Raw genomic sequence first — 19,274 nt, 5'->3', positions numbered from 1 at the left:
TAAGATGATTAACACTCACCTGACATTTAATTATTTAATATACCCTGTATAATTATACCAATTTTATTTAGATAGAAAATAATAATAATGAAACAAACATACATGGTTCAAAATGAAAGGGTCTTTGAAGAACATCTAATCAGCTCCCTCATTCTATAGATGAGAATACAGCTGAGTCTCCCAAAAACAAAGATATTGGGCCAAGGAGCTAAATGATACAGAAGTTGCACAGACACCTCAGTCTCCTCACACTTAGTAGAATGCTGTTTCAATTAAACTTAAAGTTGTTTAGCTGTAGTATGTTTGCATTTTTCTGGGTAAAAGTAAGAGTAGTAGTATTAAAAAAATTTTTTTTCTGGGTTCTGGTCTCAAGGTGATCTGTGTGATGTTTAAGACCCAGGAACATCCAATGAGGGGTTTGTCCATTTAGACAAACCATACCACATGCTTTCTCCTACTCTTAGTTCCTACTTCCCTATAACAATTCTATGTGGGAGAAATACTGTTAGAGCGAAGCATCAGGAAGGAATGGGATTGACTGAGCAGGAAAAGAGGAAAGATGAACTATTTGAATATAAATTCAAATCTTTTATCAGCACTACGTAACTGAGCCTGGTTGTCCCATTTCTCCTACCTCTCATCAGGGGCAATAACATTGGGGTAGAGGTAACCACTTCGCTTCTCCGCACCTAAAGAAAGTCTCTCTAGGTGCATGAAACAGATCCAGAGAACCATGTTAATTGTTGTTTTATTTAGTGTTATAATTAGAAATGTGGAAAACACAAGAGATAACCATACTCATAATATATAAGGCTTCCTTATAATGACTACTTTTTTCTACAACCTCATAGAATTATAGTAAGTGTATTATTTTAAAAGGAGAATTTGGTAGGATAAAATACACTGAATTTTAGTCCAACTACAGCTATGTACATATGCATACATAATTTATGAGCTATGTATAATTTATATGTATACAAACACCACATTTTATTGAGGTAAAAGAGCACAGCGAGGTTAAAAACAAATGGCCAAGCTCAACATAGACTTTACAATGCCACTGAAAGCCATTTTACTAGCATAAAGGCCTCCAACATGCTGGTATTAACCTACTGATAAAAATTTAGACTGTATTTATATTTTGCTCTCTTGGGAACTAAGCCAAAATAAACATATTTTAAGGCAACCTTTGGAAGTGTCAGCATTTCTTATTTTATCTGCCTTGTGGTAAATGTTATTCACAGTGACGATTAAAAATATTGAACAATGAAAGACAAAGGTTGACAGATTCATCTTGAACCCATTTTATCCTCATAAAATTTTTTTCTGACATAAGAAAAGTCATATTTTTCAGCAACCTTCAACTTTCTATTTCGAGGAGTAGGATTATTGCTTTTTTGCCCACACATGCTTACTGAAGCTGCGTTACAGATTTCCAATTTGATTTCGTGTTCTGAAAAGCATCTACACAAGTCTCAATACTATTTTTTAAGAAAATATAGGAAACAGGAAACAAGAACTTAGAGAATTCAGGTTGTCCTGGCTGCAAGCTATTCAGCACTGCTACTCATTTCCATTGTATCTTTGGAAAGATAAACTATCCAGTATACAAGGTTGAATCCTGCAAATGCAACTGGAAAGAGAATTCGAGAATACTGGTCTATTTTACTGGTGCCTCCAAAGGCTGGAGAGAGTGGTGGGGGCGTGACAGGTGTTGATTGTAGAATGGGCGCTCTAGTGAGCACTTCACTGGCCTCAGAAGATGAAACTATTGGCAAGGACAGAGAAGTGATTCTTTTCTTCAGATGATATTTGGAGTCAGGATGCTGTGGAAAAAAGACAAATATTAAGCCCAAATGAAAGAATAGATATTGCTTAATTGCTTATTTGTTCATTCTTTCACCATTGACAACTATTTATTGACGATTTACTTTCTATGTAAGGTCAAACATCAATGACTTCTTAATAGTATTTGATGGTGTTACTTTTCCAAGTAAGGCTTAAAATACATTGTAAAATAATTTACTTGCTTCCATCTGACATTCTATTACTCAATACATCAGCAAATAACACAAAGCATATTTCATGTCATATAACTATGGTAAGCATTGTATCCTTAGGGAGGGACGAGCCAGGTTGCAGAGGCATAGCCACCCCTGGTTGTACAGTAGTCTGTAGGGCAATGGGTTTGGGCAATGGCGTGTTTTGGGAGGAGGGGTGAATTCCAATTTGGAATATGTAGACAATTAGTACAAAAAAATTACAGCCTGGTTTATTAAAACCATTCTTCTATACACATTCCCAGCCTACATTCTCATCATTGCACAGTCATAAGCTTGAATCAGCTAAGATTTAAAAAATAAATAAAATTAGCCTATGTATGCCAAAGGCCAGTGACAAAGAATAAATATCCTTAAATTGAGTAGGATGACTGTTCATACCTTGAAATATGCCTGCCTCTTAGCTCAGAATTTCTATATTGTACACTTTTTACTTCCCATTCAGAACTTTCTAACTGGTCTTTCTCTATCCTCAGTCACTAAAAATGATTCATTTACTGAACTCAGATTTGTTATATGCTTCTTTCTATCACTAAACCTCCTGTTTCACTGAAATCATAAGACAATCAACTACAGTCTTGAATGCGATGTTTAACACAATAACTGGCAAGTGAGGTTAGGGTCCAGATAGGGGAAATGCTTCGTCCATGATGGCAGCAGCGCTAGCAATAAACTCCACTGGTCAGTTTCAGTGCCTGTTTCATTCCAACATTTTTCTCATCTTTATTCTAAAGTATTGGGCCTAGTTCAGAGACTCTGATCCTGTTTGATTTAGATGCCTTTCATGCTGTTGGTGTCTAGGGGGCCCTCCTCTGATTCCTATCTTTTCTTGTCTACATCCTGTAAAGATCACCCTCCTTGTGACTAGCTTGTCCTTGCTGGGCCTCTGCCTTCAAACACTTGCTGTGCATTACCCCTGATCTTGTAAAATGGCCTTGTTTCCTCACTGGCAGCAAAATCACCACTTTGCTGCCTGGCAGGGTATGTGACCCACGTGGGCAAACTCCCGTGGCTTTAGCCAGCAACACTGCGGCAACAGGATAAGACAGCTGCCTCCCCTTTGCTGGTTGAACCACAGGACCAAAATGACCCGCCGATGTGGTGACATTTGGACTACAGGGACAACAACCTCCAAAACTTCTTTTCTATATTCCCTTCTTGATTTTGTTATTTGGTTTGCCATGAAACTTACTGGGTATCTAAATAATAATAGTTCTCATAGAGAGCTTAGGTTCACTGTTTTTAGGGGCCATGGAGAAATCTGTTTCTTTAACAAGAGCAAAAACAAATGGTGTAGTCAAGATTTGATTTGAAAAGAACCACAGTAAATTCCAACCAAGGGCTATCTTTCTTATCTATTGGCCCAGAACTGTGGTACTTAATTCTGTGGTACAGAATTAAATTAGTCATAGGTCTTAGAGGTAGAAGAGAGTTTAAAATATTAGGAGGGCTAGTATGCTGCTCTTGAAGAGGAGATGAGGGAAACTTTCTATTAAAAACAGATGGGCCAGACGTAGTAGCTGACTCTTGTAATCCCAGCTTTGGTAGGCCGAGGTGGGTGGATCAGAAGGTCAGGAGTTCAAGACCAGCCTGGCCAACATGGTGAAACCCCATCTCAGAAATACAAAAAATTAGCCGGTTTGGTGGCGGGTGCCTGTAATCCCAGTTACTCAGGAGGCTGAGGCAGGAGAATCACTTGAACCTGGGAGGCAGAGATTGCAGTGAGCCAAAATGGCACCACTGCGCTCCAGCCTGGGGACAGATCAAGACTCCATCTTAAAAAAAAAAAAATAGATGATAGCTGAGGACTACTGTGTCCAGAATCATCAGGCTGTGTGGGGATAGAAGCAGAGTAACTGTCTCAGTGCATGCTGCCTCTCCTAGAGAACACAGAACCATTTTTCAAGAATTTTCTATCATATTTCTCAGACTCTAAATTTTCACCTATTAAATATAGTATTAAAATATTCTTTACCTGAAAGAGCAAAAGGTGTCACTGTTTCATCCTCCAAAAAGAGCCATCCTCCTCCCACATATGGAACACTACAATACTTTCCTCTAGCAAACATTTCTAAGAATCATGATAGAGTAGAAAGAAGCCAGCCTTCAGAGCAGATTTTCTTTCTACACTCATTTTGACTTTTAACAGCATGCATTATCTGTCTAAAACATGTTTTTCTATTTTAGGTAGAAAGAGGGAAGACATGCCTAGTTCATTGGAATAAAGCAGTGACTATAAAACATTAAGTACCATAAAAATGTAAAGCCTTGCTTATTCTCCCCGTTTTTTAGAGATGTGGTGGGGGCAGTTATTTGTGAATCTGTGCATTGTCACAGTGTCATAAAAGACTTAATGGGGATTCCCAAATAATCATGGTCCAGAGGTCAGAAGTACCATTCAGAACCAAACACCATGAAAAATTTGTAGTAAAATGGATACTGTAATTTTACTTAAATTAAAAAATTAAAATTAAATTATATTGAAATTAAAGGTTTCCTACATTAGCATTCCCCTTGTCCTCATCTACTTCCCCAAACAATCTCTGTGGAGGGTTTCCTAGGAGTTAAGAGAACAAGGAGAGTCAGAAATCCCTAGATTACAGTCTCATAGCTACTAATTGCGTGCAATATGATTTAAACACCTCCTAAGTGCCATAGACTCTAATTCTCTCTAAGCTTCAAGTTTCTATCTGTGAAGGCAAGGACAAATATCACTTAACACGTACGTTTTTTCCTATATTTTTAAGAATTTAAGAAAAATGCCTGATATAAAGATATATACACAAACATATATATGTGTATTATATACACATGTATACATATGTACATATATTTTTTGCTCAGGAATCTTAGCTATATCTATTTTTTAAATCATTTTCAAAATACGTCTGCTTCTCATTCTCACCACTCACATATCTTTATTTCTTCTTTGTCTGAAATAACATCCACCTGTCACCCATTTTTATCTTTCCCATACATCTTTTGATATCAAACTCATTAACACCTACCATCACTGATTACTCCAGCCTTTATGCATTTTTCTGCCTAGTTATTATGACTCTTGTAGATATTATTATTTTCTTTCTTGTAGGTATAATTATTTTTGTTGTGCCTTATCTCCTTTCCTAGCATGGAATCTCCTCAATGGTGGAAGACACATTATTCATATGTATGAGCATTCCACAGTGTCTAGCAAATATTTAAAACACGGTATTTGTTTAATAAACAAATGCTGAATCAACAAATGAAAAAAATCTAAACATTTCCCAAGATTTGTTGGAGGAGGTAGGCAAAGAGAAGGGTGAAAAGTTCTATGATTATGTTACATTGTATTTCAATATGGTTTTATATTACATTATAAGCACCAGTTCTAAATGCTTATTGTTGACTAGCATTACAAGGCAATTTTCAAATATTATTTCATGAATTTCTTCAAAAAATCCACAATGTCATATTATCTTCATTTGATAGAAGAGCAAATGGAGGCTTAAGCAGGAAGCTCACAAAGGTAATGAGTGGCAGGATCTGAATTCAATTTCCCTCTGATGCCACAGACCACACTCTCAACAATTATTATGCTATACTTCCTATCAACTTTAGCGTTTTGGGCACAGTGTCTCAAGCTCAGAACTACTGACCTTTTGGGGCCAATCACTCTTTGTTATGGAGGACCCTCCTCTGTGTCTTGGGATGTGGAGCGGCATCCCTGGCCTCTACCAACATGATACCATTAGCCACCTCCACCTCAAGTTGTATCTCCAGACACTGCCAAATATCTTTGGGGGGAAATAGTTCCCCATGGGAAATCACTGGCTTAGATTCACAAGTGTCCCACTGCCCAGGAGTCATTGGGGGAATTTCCAACAGGCAGCAAATATGATAGGCTAAGGGAAATGCAAGAGGCCTGGCTACCCTGCATCTGGATAATCAGTTGCTAAATAACTGGCAATTGACAGCACAAGTGGATTGGACATTAGTTTAGAAGGAACACGCTGAATTTCTGAAATGAAAAGAAAGCCAATTTTGTGAGCCGTTTAAGCTACAGGTTTGCATCAGTCCTGCCTGCTCTATTGTAAGCATAGCAGCTTCAGTTGATGGTAAAATAGGCTTTTGTCAGAGTCCAGATGAGGGCTCAGCTTGAGGCTGTCACTGTTTTGAGTGGAACGCCTGTGGTTTTGAATTTTTGCAGGGCTCCCCTGCTGCTGAGTGCCATCCTGCTTTAGGTATTTATAGAGCACTGCTTTGTTTCAAGTAATGCCATATTGCAAAGGTACTTTAAGTCAAACTGGACTTTATGACCATCAACTATGTAATAGAGGGAAAAAGTGTTTTAGGAAGTATTTAGACAAATTTTTATATGTAATTCAATGAGTCTCAGTAGGTCTGAGAGGTAACCTATTGCTCCCACCATTTAAAAAGATACTCTAACCAGGACTGCCTTACTAAGGGATAAACCAAGCATTTGTTTTTAGAAAAAGCAAAGAGGGACAACACAAATAAGAGAAAATATTTTTTGAAAACACTTAGTATTGATAGTTTGCAAAAGTCATCATATTAATCATTATGGGGAAAATTAGAACTCTGTTGGGTTTTCCTGTGTTTGTGTTCAGCTGGTAGAGTTGAAAACAGACACGACTCCAGAATTTCTACAGACACGCAGCTTATTGGCAGCAATATATTGAATAGTTGATTCATGGTACTAGGGAACATGTCTAGAAAACATATCAGAATGTTTGGAGGATTCATAATGAAGTATTGGGTGGGGATTTGATAGAAGGTACGGGGAAGGGACTAACCACTTACAACCCTCATCTAATCCATCCTGCCTGCCCCATAAATCATACAATGGCACAACCAAGAAGGGCACTGTGATCTTTCTGGTACATAGAGTCTTTAATGGTCTTAATTCAGTCCTTAATTGTAGGGAGTAATGACAGTACTCAAAAAAACTCTGCTCCAGCCTGGGCGACAGAGCAAGACTCCGTTTATTTGTGCAATATTTGGAGTAGAAAAGGTAAACCTTTCAGTATTCGATTCTTCACATCTCTCTACACAGATAAAAGCAGCATGGTAATAGCCCAGTGCACCCTACTACCTTAAAAAGGAGCACAGGAAGAGTATATACCTTATTGTCCTCTCTATGCCCAAGTTTGTAGCAACTGGCTTAGAGCTTCCAGCACACAGGCAGGCTAATTTCTTCTCTGTTCTTAGCTTCGACATCACTCTGCTAAAAACGAATACCCCTCCAGACTGAGTAAGACACTTTTGCATGGCTCTTCTGCAGCTCACTATACATCTCTAACGACAGGCTTTATTCCAAGGTATTATTAAGGCTCATTGCTCTCTCTCACTTCCTGCTGTACAAGAAACTCCATGAGGGAAGAGGCCCTCCAATATCACTCACTAATATATCCTCAACACTCTACAAAAGGCCTGGCACATAAAGGCACTTATCAAATATATATGGTATGAATAATTCAATGAATGCCTAAGTAGTCAATAAATAGGTGTCAGATGAAAAGAAAAAAAAGAAATGAATACATAATACAATCAACATAAATATACTGATTGTCCTGACCAATGAAATTTTGGTCAATTTTGTGTTACATAATTTACAAAAGGCATCACACCCATGTAAAGAAGAGAAGCTACATTGAGAGTAATGACACTGCTCAAAGGATTGCAGAGGGGATGGGTGAGTGATTGACTGTCAGGAACGTAGTGATGAGGGCATAGACCTCTAAAATAACAAGAAAACTAGCAAACTATGCCAAAAGAAATCAAGGACCAAAGTTGATCTTACACACAATATAGGTACAGGTATACTCCAGACATGTTAATAGGCTCTGAAACTCATGAAGATATAAATAACTCTCTAATGTTAAGGTAGCATACCAGATAAAAACATTAAGAAAAAAATCACATATAAGTGGGATAAACACTGTTGACAATTTCTTTTCCAGAAATAGTTAATAAAAAATAAAATATCTAATTCCATATGTCTTAAAAACAGAAAGATAGTCTACAGAGCATTTCTGAAGATTTAGCTTTAAGGTGTCCTAGTCTACAGAGCATTTCTGAAGATTTAGCTTTAAGGTGTCCTTTTGGGTTTGAGATCTAGATTTTAAATTCTTGAGTTTCTCCATTATTATTATGTTTTAAGGTCAGAATCAAAGTGATAAAATGAATAAACTTTTACCCACATTCACTGTAAGTAGTTTCCTGTGAAAAGCAATGAACATACTAAAATATACAACATAGAATCACATGAAATATCCAAGCACTTAATTTCACTTCAACTTTACCACATTAGTGTGCTATTTCAATGTCAAACTTACTCGAATAATGTTGTTTTGATTACAACTGAATAGGTATTTTTAAATGTCATGGTATTTGGAAGAAAATGTCTTGCAATCAAAATATACCATTGTGTAGTATAAATTGTAAGTGTGTAATTTGTGTTTGTTCCTCTACATCATATAAGACAACTTGCCAAAGTTTGACATGAACAAATGTAATGCAAATGTCCTATGTAATCACCTATATTTAGTTTTGATACCTTCAAGGTTTACATTGTTTGATTTGGTCATTTTGTTTTTATGTTTATTTTTATACTTCAGCCTTTTAGAATTAAAATTTTCCTATGTATTGCTTTAAAATATTTTAAGTAAAACCAGGTTCAGAAATATAACTTTTCATAAGAAAAAATAAATGTTACCTGCAGGAAAAAGGTACTTGGAGATTATTTATATGCCATTTTAAAAAATCTAGCTTCCCAGAGGACCTACTCATTATATGTTACTATTTTAGGTTTACGGGAGGCAGTTTCTATCAAAACCTGAGATCTTAAATTCCATCTTAAATTAATAACTTACACCTTTAAAATAATAGCCTGAGGGGGTGATTATGTTTTCTCCAAGGATTTGAAATCATCCTCTTCTCAGTACTGCATGTTTCAAAAAAGGTAAAGCAAAAATATTGGTCTTTCTTTTTATTTCAATATCTGACCTATGAGCATATTCAAAATCAATCCATTTTTTTTCTGTTTCTGGCCATCTTTTTTTTTTTTTACTTTTACTACATTACACAAATAAGAAACTGGTAAGCTGAATTCTGATAAGCACTTTTTTCATTTATAGATATGTATTAATATGTATATGACCTATGGACAATATATAGATTACATACTTATATGAATACAGATATCTTGTAACAGAATCACTTATTTCTACAAACATGAAAAAATTCTCAGAAACATTTGGAATTTATCATGACAAAAAATGGTTTTAACATTGTGAAACAAGTCTGTAGACTAGGATATTTTGTAAAAAAATATATATTTGGTGACCTTTCAAACTACATATATATAAAGAATATATTATTAAGTCAAAGGAAGAATTTTGGGACTCAACTATATTCTTAAAATGTTTTATCCTGTGGTATGCACTCTCATATATTTCAGTTTTTAAGGAATTATTGGGGAGGGTGGCCTCAGCCTCTGTAATGTTGTGGATTTCAGAGGTTCTTCTTCTTCTGATTATTATTATTATTATTATTATTACAGAGACAGGATCTAAATGTGTCGCCCAGGATGGAGTTTAGTGGCGTGATCACGGCTCACTGTAACTTCAAAATCCTGCATTCTAGCCATCTTCTTGCCTCAGTTTCCTGGTTGCTAGAACTGCAAGCATATGCCACCACCACTGAGTAATTTTTTTAATTTTTTACAGATATGGGAGTCAGCCTGCTATGTTGTCCATTCTGATTTTTAACTTCTGACTTCAAGTGATCCTCCCACCTCAGCCTCCCAAAATGCTGGGATGACAGGTGTGAGCCACTGCACTCGGCTTATACAAAGTTTTTAAATCAATTCCTAGATTTTCTACCAACTAGAAACCTATATTTTCCCTCTTCTAGACTGTGTTTTCCGCTTGTGAAACAAGGTAATTAAACTGGATCGCCGAATGGAATTTTTTTTCTTTTATCTTTATTTTTTAAATGAGGGCTAATAAAAACAAATCCTTAAATTATATATTTCTACATATTATGGGGATGGCCTCTCATTTCTTGGAGAAAATATAAATTCTCAAATAAGTTTCTTAGTTTATCAAAGACAAACATTTCAATAAGAAAATGATCACCTTTTTAGTCAACAAGTGCCTCAGATTCTGAAAAGTAAAAAACAAATAGCTTTAAAACTTTCATCATAAAGTTAAACTGAAGATTACTGGGCTGTACATCGTTTTCAGATATGAAAGTGCTTACTAGAATTGATCAGTTGTAAAAAAATTTCAGTTCAAAGTATCTGCCTTACTTGAATTCACAGAGCACAATATTCCTGTTCTTAGAGCTACTCTTTAAGATTTGTATTAAAATAAAAATTTATCCCTGTCAATCAGTTTTATTATCCACTAAAATAAGAATGTGCAGCTTAATTGTTGTTATAATTTACTTTTATGCAAAATTGAAATCTGGGGGCATATTAATGGTCCTTAAAATATTAATGTTACCATTTGTTTCTTATTCAAAAACCTCTGGGTACCAGAGCTTAGCCACAGCAAATTTAACATAAATTTATAACTATTTCCCACTGAATATAAGCCATTGAATATAAGCTCATTGATATACATATATTTAATATACAAATGCGAATATGAAAATGTTTTAATATGAATCAAATTCTTGGGTTATGATTCAACATTCAGAGAATCTATTATTCATTATTCACAGATGCCTTGCCCTCTTGAAATAAAGCAGCAAGCAGATTTATAACAAAAATTGTCCATTCCATAGAAGTCCCTGTTTCTTTCCTGCAGACTCTGAAACCTCATTAGAAAAAACATTTTTTCTTTTACTTTTTTCCCCGTAGTTGGTATAAGTGATTCTGTTCAACAGAAACATCTAAAGGCTTAGAATTTTCTAGTCTCCTCTGAGAGCCTGGAATCTGCCAGCATAAGTGAGCATGATGAAAGAAGAATGCCCAAAGTTTAGAGCAAAGATAAATGAAGGATTGTTCCTTAGCTTTTCTCTGTGAAGTTGGAACAGAAACTGGCCTTGCTCTTGAAAGTACAGTTATATAAACTGTGCTCAACTCACACTACTTTTGGACACTTAGTTGTTTCTTAGCACTATTTAGGCTGCTTTTTCCTACAGTAGGTAACGGTAGAAAAAAAAAACAATTACCAAAACAATCTCAGCTTCCAAAGGTTCAGTAGCTTTTGATATTGTCACTGTAGGTGGGGCTGCAATCTGTGCCTTCCTTTTGGCCTTCTGTGTCTGAAGATTGGTAAAGTAGTTGACGGCTGCGAACTCGATAAGAGCAGAGAAGACGAAAGCAAAGCAAACAGCTATGAACCAATCCATGGCAGTGGCATATGACACTTTTGGCAAAGAGTGCCGGGCACTAATGCTCAAAGTGGTCATAGTTAAAACAGTGGTGATCCCTAAAATAAAAAAGAAAAGGAAATGTAATATTAGTACTGGGAATCCTATGGCAAAATCAAATGAGAATGTGTCAGTAGAGAAGATAAAACACTCTACCAAGGCAAAGTAATTTTTTAATATTTCGAATATATTTTGTATTATAATTGTTCATAATTATTATCATAAGTACTATCATTTCTGTATCTTTCAATATTTAGTGAAGTGACTTATACATTATAATTGCTCAAAAAATGTTGAGTTTGCTGAATTGAACTAGTTTATTGTAAAATTTAAGTCGTAAATACTTCTAGTTGTTTAGGGCTTGAGAGAACTTGTAACAAATTATTACCGCTTAAGAAAAAAAAACTTGAGACCGGGCGAGGTAGCTCACGCCTGTAATCCCAGCACTTTGGGAGGCCGAGGCGGGCGGATCACGAGGTCAGGAGATTGAGACCATCCTGGCCAATACGGCGAAACCCTGTCTCTACTAAAAATACAAAAAATTAACCAGGCGTGCTGGCGGGTGCCTGTAGTCACAGCTACTCGGGAGGCTGAGGCAGGAGAATGGCGTGAACCCGGGAGGCGGAGCTTGCAGTGAGCGAGATCGGACCACTGCACTCCAGCCTGGGTGACAGAGCGAGACTCCGTCTCAAAAAAAAAAAAAAAGAAAGAAAGAAAGAAAAAGAAAAAAAACTTGAATTTCAGATCAGTTTTACCAACTAACATATTAAATAACAGTTAATAAATAAATATGGTATAAATATTAGCATAAAATTAGGTTACCTAATTTGATTCTATTTCTAGCTTGATTTTAAGGTATAATATTCACTCATTAGAAGATAAAATTTATCACTCACTTGCTGGCAGTTTTCCTTCTTGAACTATGACCTGGGGAATTTATACAATTAGGAGATGTATAATATTGATGGTCGACATCATTATGTTGGTATTCTTTAGTAATTTTCAAAAAGATCTATTTTAACATAGTACATTTAAAAAATCAAGATTTATGATTTCTATTTAATTCAAGTCTATCTTCAGACTACTAAATTTATAATCATTAAACCCAGGAAAAACATTGGAGTTTGTCACTGATGTTTCCAGTTAAAGCTCTTTTTCTTATTATTTAATTTTGTTTTATCACTGTTAGTAGTGATTCTATATATAAGTGCAACTAAATATGTAGGTTGAATCATAAAAAATTAATGAGATGACAATTATATATGGTTCAACCTAATAAAAGGGGTATACAACTTATGTATTCCTGTGTTCAATATCTTAATCTTTTGCTTTCATGGATTTACATGCAGTTTTTACCTTTCTGCTTTTCTTCAGTTATGACAAAGAAAATCAAGATAAAGCACTGCAAATAGGACACATGAAAGTCATAGGAAACCAGTCATAATTCTCGCTGAGACAAATGTTTTGTTGATTCACCACACAACTTGTGATATAATGACAGTGATTTTGCATGATACATATGTCTGCATAAAACAGGAACCTACTTTCTTTGTGGATTGAAAAAGTGCACCGGTGTGAATATTTACTCAAAATACACAAGCAATGAAAGGTTGAAGATGAACGTACGTGAAGTACAAAATGTGAGACATACCAAAAACAGTTCTTGCTGGGACGGACTCCTTATTAATCCAGAAAGACACCTGGGAAAGAATGACTGTCATAATGCAAGGAGTGTATATCTGTATCATGAAGTAGCCCATCTTCCTTTGCAAGTGGAAGTAAACTGTCATTATAACGTATTCACCTGGTGGAAGACACATACATCAGTATTATTACTGCTGACAGTCTGCAAAAACAATGCAGTTGAATATAAATCTTGACAGTTTTTAAATTAACATTGCCTGGAAGAAAACAAGCAAAGGTGCATTTCAGTATACGAGAAAGCTACTTGATCAGCAGATGACAGAGCAAAGAGACACATCAGCTCATTGTTTTCAGTAGGGTTCTTTATATCATATACATAAAAAACTACTTATTCCAAGACCACACAAATCTTTACATGCACCTGGTTGCAAAATCAACTTTAAGGAAAGCTACTCATCACTTCAAAACAGCATGCTTAGCTGAGAATGGCTAAGGCAAAGGAAAAAGAAGATGTTTTGAAAATGTGCACTGGAGTCATCTTGCGGAATTATTTCCATCCTTTGGTCAAATTCTTACCTGTGTTAGATTTAATTGTCTCACTAGATACTGTTTGTCCAATCAGATCATACTGGAGAAGGCTTGAAGATTCTTCTGGGACTTCAACTGAGTAAAGTGGTCCTTTTTTCCATGTATATATGATTTCACTTTTGGGATAAGCATCTACATATTTGAAACAAATTAAATATAGCAGTGAATTTGATGAGTTGTCTTTTTTTCCTTCAAAGTGCACATTGTCTATAAAAAAGGAAATACAAACATAAATTGTATTAAATGTTTTCTTTAATCTTGATGACTAAACCCTCAATTTATGAGATTGACAGAATGATTAAGTATATTCCTAGAACCACAATGATAGTGTCATGATTATATTTCTTCCTTGATTTCCAGTATCAGCTAAAACCAAGTAATTACATATTTTGGATGTATTATTTGACTCTCAGAAGCCTGTTATAACTTACAGCTCCCAAACTTGAGTGGACAAGCATGCCCATCCATAGGAAAGTTAACCAGCCTCATGGGACAATCAGCATTGATGGTAAGCCTAGGAACATTGAAATCAGTGTTTCTGAGTTAGTATTATGGACATATCATTTAGGCGGGGGAAATAGAATTGGAGAAACCTCACCTCATGGTGTATAAAATGGTTCCATTCTGCATTATTCTGAAGAGTTTATTGGGAGTTGTCATGTTGTGGGCAATTGACTTTTTACCATTTCTGAAAAAAGTGTCAGGCGTCCAGATTTTACTGACCATCAAGTTATTCAAACTCAGAATCTCAGTTGGCCCCCCAAACTTCAACCTCTCATCTGTCCAAGTCTGGCGGAAAAAAACATCCATCGTATACTCCTAAGAGAAAATAAAATATTCGCGCAGGCTGGAAAGACAGTTCGCTAAGAATAGTTTATTCACTAGCCTATACACCCAATCTCTAAACTTAAGCAATAAAGCAAATTTTTATGGCAATAATTCTCACAAAATTATAATTTTAGCGAGTAATTATTATTGTTCTCAAACTTAAAGTTTGTATTGTTATAAAAGATAGTGCTGTGATGTTTACACCTCCCTCCTCCACCTTGACTTTCCTTAATATTCTTCCTCTTTATCTATCCAGTCATCCATATTTCCATCTATCAATATGTCCTCCTTAATCTAGAAAATAGATTATGGAAATATTTAGTTTTGCCTTTGTGCTGGCTGGCCTTTATACCGTCGGTTAGTCTAACTATTACCCTTTGTACCTCGTTCACCCCCAAACGGACCTCAGAGCATCAGAGTAACATTCAGTAAAATTCCACACATAGATAAACCTTACTTGATAAACACACTATAGCTGCACATCAAAATTATTTTATATTGTTCTCAGGGAACATAAAAACAAGTGTTACCATGATTATTCTAAAGAGAGTATCATTTAAGTATGCATAATCAAAATTATGAGTTAATTTGTGGCTTTTATGAATAACATTGAAATGTTTAATAATTATAATAAGAGCTATTGCAAAAGTCAATAACAAATAACAACTTGTAATTACATCAAAGTATTGCCAATAATTGCTTTGCCTACTATATAAATTCCTTTATGAAACTTATTGTGACAAGTAGTGATTACATTTTAAAAATATAATTTGACAAGCAATATGCCCATCCAATAATGACCCAGGATGTAATAGGGATCTATTGTACAAATAAACTGTAAAAACAGACACAAGCGTAAGATAGAATATTAAGAATACCCAGACTTCAACAACACAATGGCAAATTGTTGTGGTTGTTTATACTTGGAGTGGCTTAGAACACGAATGGAAAATATGATACTAAAATAATCCAGGATTCTGAATAATGCTGACTCTTTCTCCTTTTATAGTAAGATAGTTATCTCTTGAATAAAACCCTTTCTCCCACTTTCCCTTTCTTTCTTATGTTATTTCTTCCTTCTTTTCCTCCATATTCCTTTCTCTTCTTCCTTTACTCCTTCCTTTATTCTTTCTATACATCGTCTTTTCTTGCCAACTTAAAAAAGCAGGAAATGAAAAAGTCTCCAATAACTGTTTCTTTAGAATTACATTTCCCTAATAAAACCTAATGATGAACCTCTTTAAAGACAGTTATGTTTACTTCAGCATTCGTATTTACATTTCAGTTTTAGAGAGAAATGCCACCTGAGAACCGTACAAGAATACCAGGATACACTTTGTTCTAAAAGATGAGTTCAAGTTTTCATTGCGTCTTACTATAAATACCCTCTTACGAATGCTACAGCCATCTGTACCTGGAACAGAGTCCCCAGAACACCTACTGGTCCACCCTCAACGTAAAAGGTGGAGAGCATTAGCCTTTCCAAATGACCTCTTTACTGTTTTAATAAAACATACTGATAATGATGTTTCCACAAAAGACAATTATGTTTTAGGTTTCATAGACATACTCAATAAACTTTTATGTGGAATAGGATCTGTGTGGTTTTTTTTCCCTCCTCCAATAACTTTGCTAGAGCTTCACAAAGAAGGGGAAAAAACTCTTCTCTTTGGAGGGAAGAATTAGTGCATAGTATGTGGATGGAAGAGAGGACATAATTTTAAAAAGTCCCTCAGCTTAAAATGTTCAAGCCCTTAGTGAAATGTGAAGATTAAGCCAGGAATCTGCTCTAATGGTCATGCCCTCCCAGCATGAATACACATACTGTGTCATGAATCTGGAGCCAAGCTTGGCGGCCATGCCCATTATCATTAGTTTTGGGACTCCACTATCCTCCCCGAAATGAAAATACCCAACTCACTTAGAACTCACTCACCATCTCCACATCTGACACGGGCCCAAAACTGGTCACATAAATGTCTGTTTTGACTTCAGTGACAGCACCTGAAATTAGCCCAGAGGGATGAAACAATTATCACTACTGATGTTAAAGGGATTGATCTCAGCATCCTACTGCCAAACCCCTTATCATAGCTAGTATCTGCAATGCATCCTATTGCATTCCAGTAGATCCTTCAGTCTCTCAACTCTGAAAACTCAAGTCAGTGGCCTTATTTTGAATGTATTCTAGTCAATTGGGAGAACATTAAGGAATGAAAGAAGCTAGATTTGTTCTAATGAAAATGATAGTAATTAATGTATATTGATGGCTTTAATGGGAAAATGCTAAGAAAACTGTTTTACATGAACAATCTCATTTTGCACTCATACAACTCTATGAGGCAAACATTGATCATATACCCACACAACAATTCAGGATATGAGGCTTAGAGAGTTCAAATAACTTGAACAAGGCTACTAATGGTGGATGAGGCAGAGACTGGATGGGAACATGCACATGGTCTCTGTCCCGTGCCCCTGCCCCCGCCCCTTCCCTCTACCTCGTTTCTGACTCTTCTGGGTCTTCAAGGGGCAGAAACGGAGGAAGGAGACTACAGGTGTTTGTGTAGCAAAGATGCAGCTTCTTACCTCCAAATCCCGGCCGCAGCCGATTGTCATAGCCTTCAAGCAAGTTGTCCAGGATCCGACTGACGTTTTCTGAGTAGAAGTTGCCTTCATCTTCGAGTTTCCCTAGGGCACTTTCTAGCCTGTGAGTAGAGAGTCAATGACCCTTAGTCCCAGACTCAGAGAACATGTTTTATCTACTCTATTCCACCCTGTTACAAATACATTCTGCACCACTTCTGGCCTCTTTCATGATTCGATATAGGAGTCACCCAATGGATGTACACTTTTCCTTTCCTCTGAGATAAAAAGAAAACTCAGGAAAAAGAATCTTACTCACCACAGAATAATGCACAGCCAGGGCAGAGTCGACGCCATCCTGCAGTGCACTGAAATGCACAATTCACCCTCTTCCTAGCGTCGTCCTCCCTACTAGCCAGCTCTGCTTTGCCAATCAACTGGAGAAATCTTTCAAACCCTTCATGTCTCTATTCCTTGTTTGCCTCAAGTCAGTAATCCAACAGATAAAGAGGTTGCCAAAAAATTTGCAGGATTCCCCTGACTCCCTTCTTTCTTGTTTCCTTCTTCTCACGTGGAACAAGGTGGTTTGTGGTCTTAGATTATGTCCTGCAGACACCCAGCCTCCTCTGACTGACTCAGTTGGGAAATGAGAGTCTGAAGGGACAGTGCATGGTCGGAGAGCAGTGACAATAATCGAATAAGGCATTAGGGGAGATTAGAAGGAAGAAATCCACTGCCAGTTTTGGCATGGAATTAGCAGGGCCCTGTGAGGAAATCTGGAAAGCAGTGGCATCTTGCTGATTGAGATTATGTTCCAATGGGCTCAGCGTTTATTATTTTTATGGTTCACAGAAGGATTCCTACACAGCTTTTACTGTTTAAAAAGTCTAACACTATTGGGACCCTCTTGGATTCCCTTTCTGATTTTCATCAGCATTACTAGCTACAGCCACACCCTTCTGTATTTAAAAATTATTCCTCATGATTTATTTACCAGCACTTGTAACACAACAGAACAACTCCCAGCCATCTTGCTGTTGAGTAAATATTTTTTTCAAGGTACTTTGCTGACCCTTATTGTCAAAGGTACATCATCTCAAGTGAAGACAGAAATGGGATCTACTGCTATCATTAGAGACCTGGTCAGTTTCTTGAATGCCACCTATAGGAGACAAAGCCTAAGAAATAGCAGGTTAAGGCTCCTCATGCAGAAATGTTACAAAAATAAAGCATCTATACACGTGGTTAATGTTGACAATTCTGGCACTATTTTATTAGGCTTGCCACAGGTCGAAAGGAAAATGTCTGAATCCAAGAAACAGCATTCTATTCTCAGTTCTGGTAGGAGGAAGTTATAGTCAAGAAAAGTTCCTTTAAGCCTTAAAATTTTAATCTTTTCTTTAAATAAAAATTTTAAAAAGCATTGTGAATATACATGTCTGTGTGTAGATCTATTATATAGAATATATAATAAAATTATAATATATATTATACATACACACACACACATACACATAGATATTTCAATTCAGGAACATAAGATCAAGGATCAAAAGTCTCAATTCACCATCCTTCTGCCAATTTCATTCCTTACTCACCCAGTTCACAGTCTGTACCTTTGGAATCCAAATTCTACAAAGGCCATGGTAACTATTGCAGACGTACAGCACAGCCTTAAGAGTCACACTTGAGAACATGACATAAATCATTTGAGGAACATTTGAATATATTATTGTCAGGGACAGACACATGGCAGCCATTTAAATGAAGATGCCTACAATGTTTTCTCTAATGTAAGGGAAACACTCCTAAAACCTTTATGTGTTCATTATGGGATCCAATGTTCACATCTGTACTCATTCTTTTTATTCTCCTTTAAACCTACTCCCACTGGTGACCATAATGCATTTTGAACTCACATTAATTGTGCTATTACCTAAATCCCCTAAATATCTGGTATATATGATGCTATGAAATAATTCTCTTCAGATTAATCACAACTTTTTTTCAGCCAGAGAACCCTATATTTATTTAGATATGTGACTGTTTTTATTTTTCGTATCAAAATGTTTGCCTTTCATCTCTGATTTGTGTCATCAGAGAGAAAGCTTTGTGAAGGTTTTCAGACTGAATGTTTTTGTCTTTTCTTTTTAAAATTTAATTTAATTTTAAATTCCGGGATAC

At 36.1% G+C, this 19,274-nt stretch overlaps 1 protein-coding gene across 2 annotated transcripts; it reads right to left on the bottom strand.

Moving 5' to 3' along the window:
- Positions 1 to 732: 732 nt before the first annotated feature.
- On the bottom strand, positions 733 to 17,886 carry GABRA6 (gamma-aminobutyric acid type A receptor alpha6 subunit). Of its 2 annotated transcripts, none has more exons than XM_025387764.1 (9): positions 17,410 to 17,886; positions 17,094 to 17,212; positions 16,441 to 16,508; positions 14,275 to 14,495; positions 14,108 to 14,190; positions 13,665 to 13,883; positions 13,096 to 13,248; positions 11,244 to 11,503; positions 733 to 1,826 (listed from the first exon to the last, which is right to left on the bottom strand). In XM_025387764.1, the coding sequence occupies exons 1-9, from the start codon at positions 17,445 to 17,447 to the stop codon at positions 1,551 to 1,553; spliced, it is 1,437 nt and encodes a 478-aa protein (XP_025243549.1). In that variant the 5' UTR covers positions 17,448 to 17,886; the 3' UTR covers positions 733 to 1,550. The 2 variants fall into 2 exon arrangements, with proteins under 2 accessions (XP_025243549.1, XP_025243550.1); XM_025387765.1 differs by having other exon boundaries at positions 1,219 to 1,826; positions 13,665 to 13,808; positions 17,410 to 17,791.
- Positions 17,887 to 19,274: the final 1,388 nt, after the last annotated feature.

The sequence above is a fragment of the Theropithecus gelada genome, chromosome 6 (genome assembly GCF_003255815.1).
Source record: "Theropithecus gelada isolate Dixy chromosome 6, Tgel_1.0, whole genome shotgun sequence".
Taxonomy (NCBI): domain Eukaryota; kingdom Metazoa; phylum Chordata; class Mammalia; order Primates; family Cercopithecidae; genus Theropithecus; species Theropithecus gelada.
Note: the sequence above shows the minus strand (reverse complement) of the source record. Positions and strands in the feature narration are given on the sequence as shown.

Bases quoted from the DNA above. Each gene is read 5' to 3' on its own strand.
- GABRA6 (XM_025387764.1), bottom strand. From the start codon at position 17,447: ATGGCGTCGACTCTGCCCTGGCTGTGCATTATTCTGTG. The intron at 14,496-16,440 runs GTGAGTGAGTTC...ATTTTCTCTTAG, and splicing joins CCGTGTCAGATGTGGAGATG to GAGTATACGATGGATGTTTT. The intron at 13,884-14,107 runs GTAAGTTATAAC...CCTTTTTTATAG, and splicing joins TCCACTCAAGTTTGGGAGCT to ACAATGTGCACTTTGAAGGA.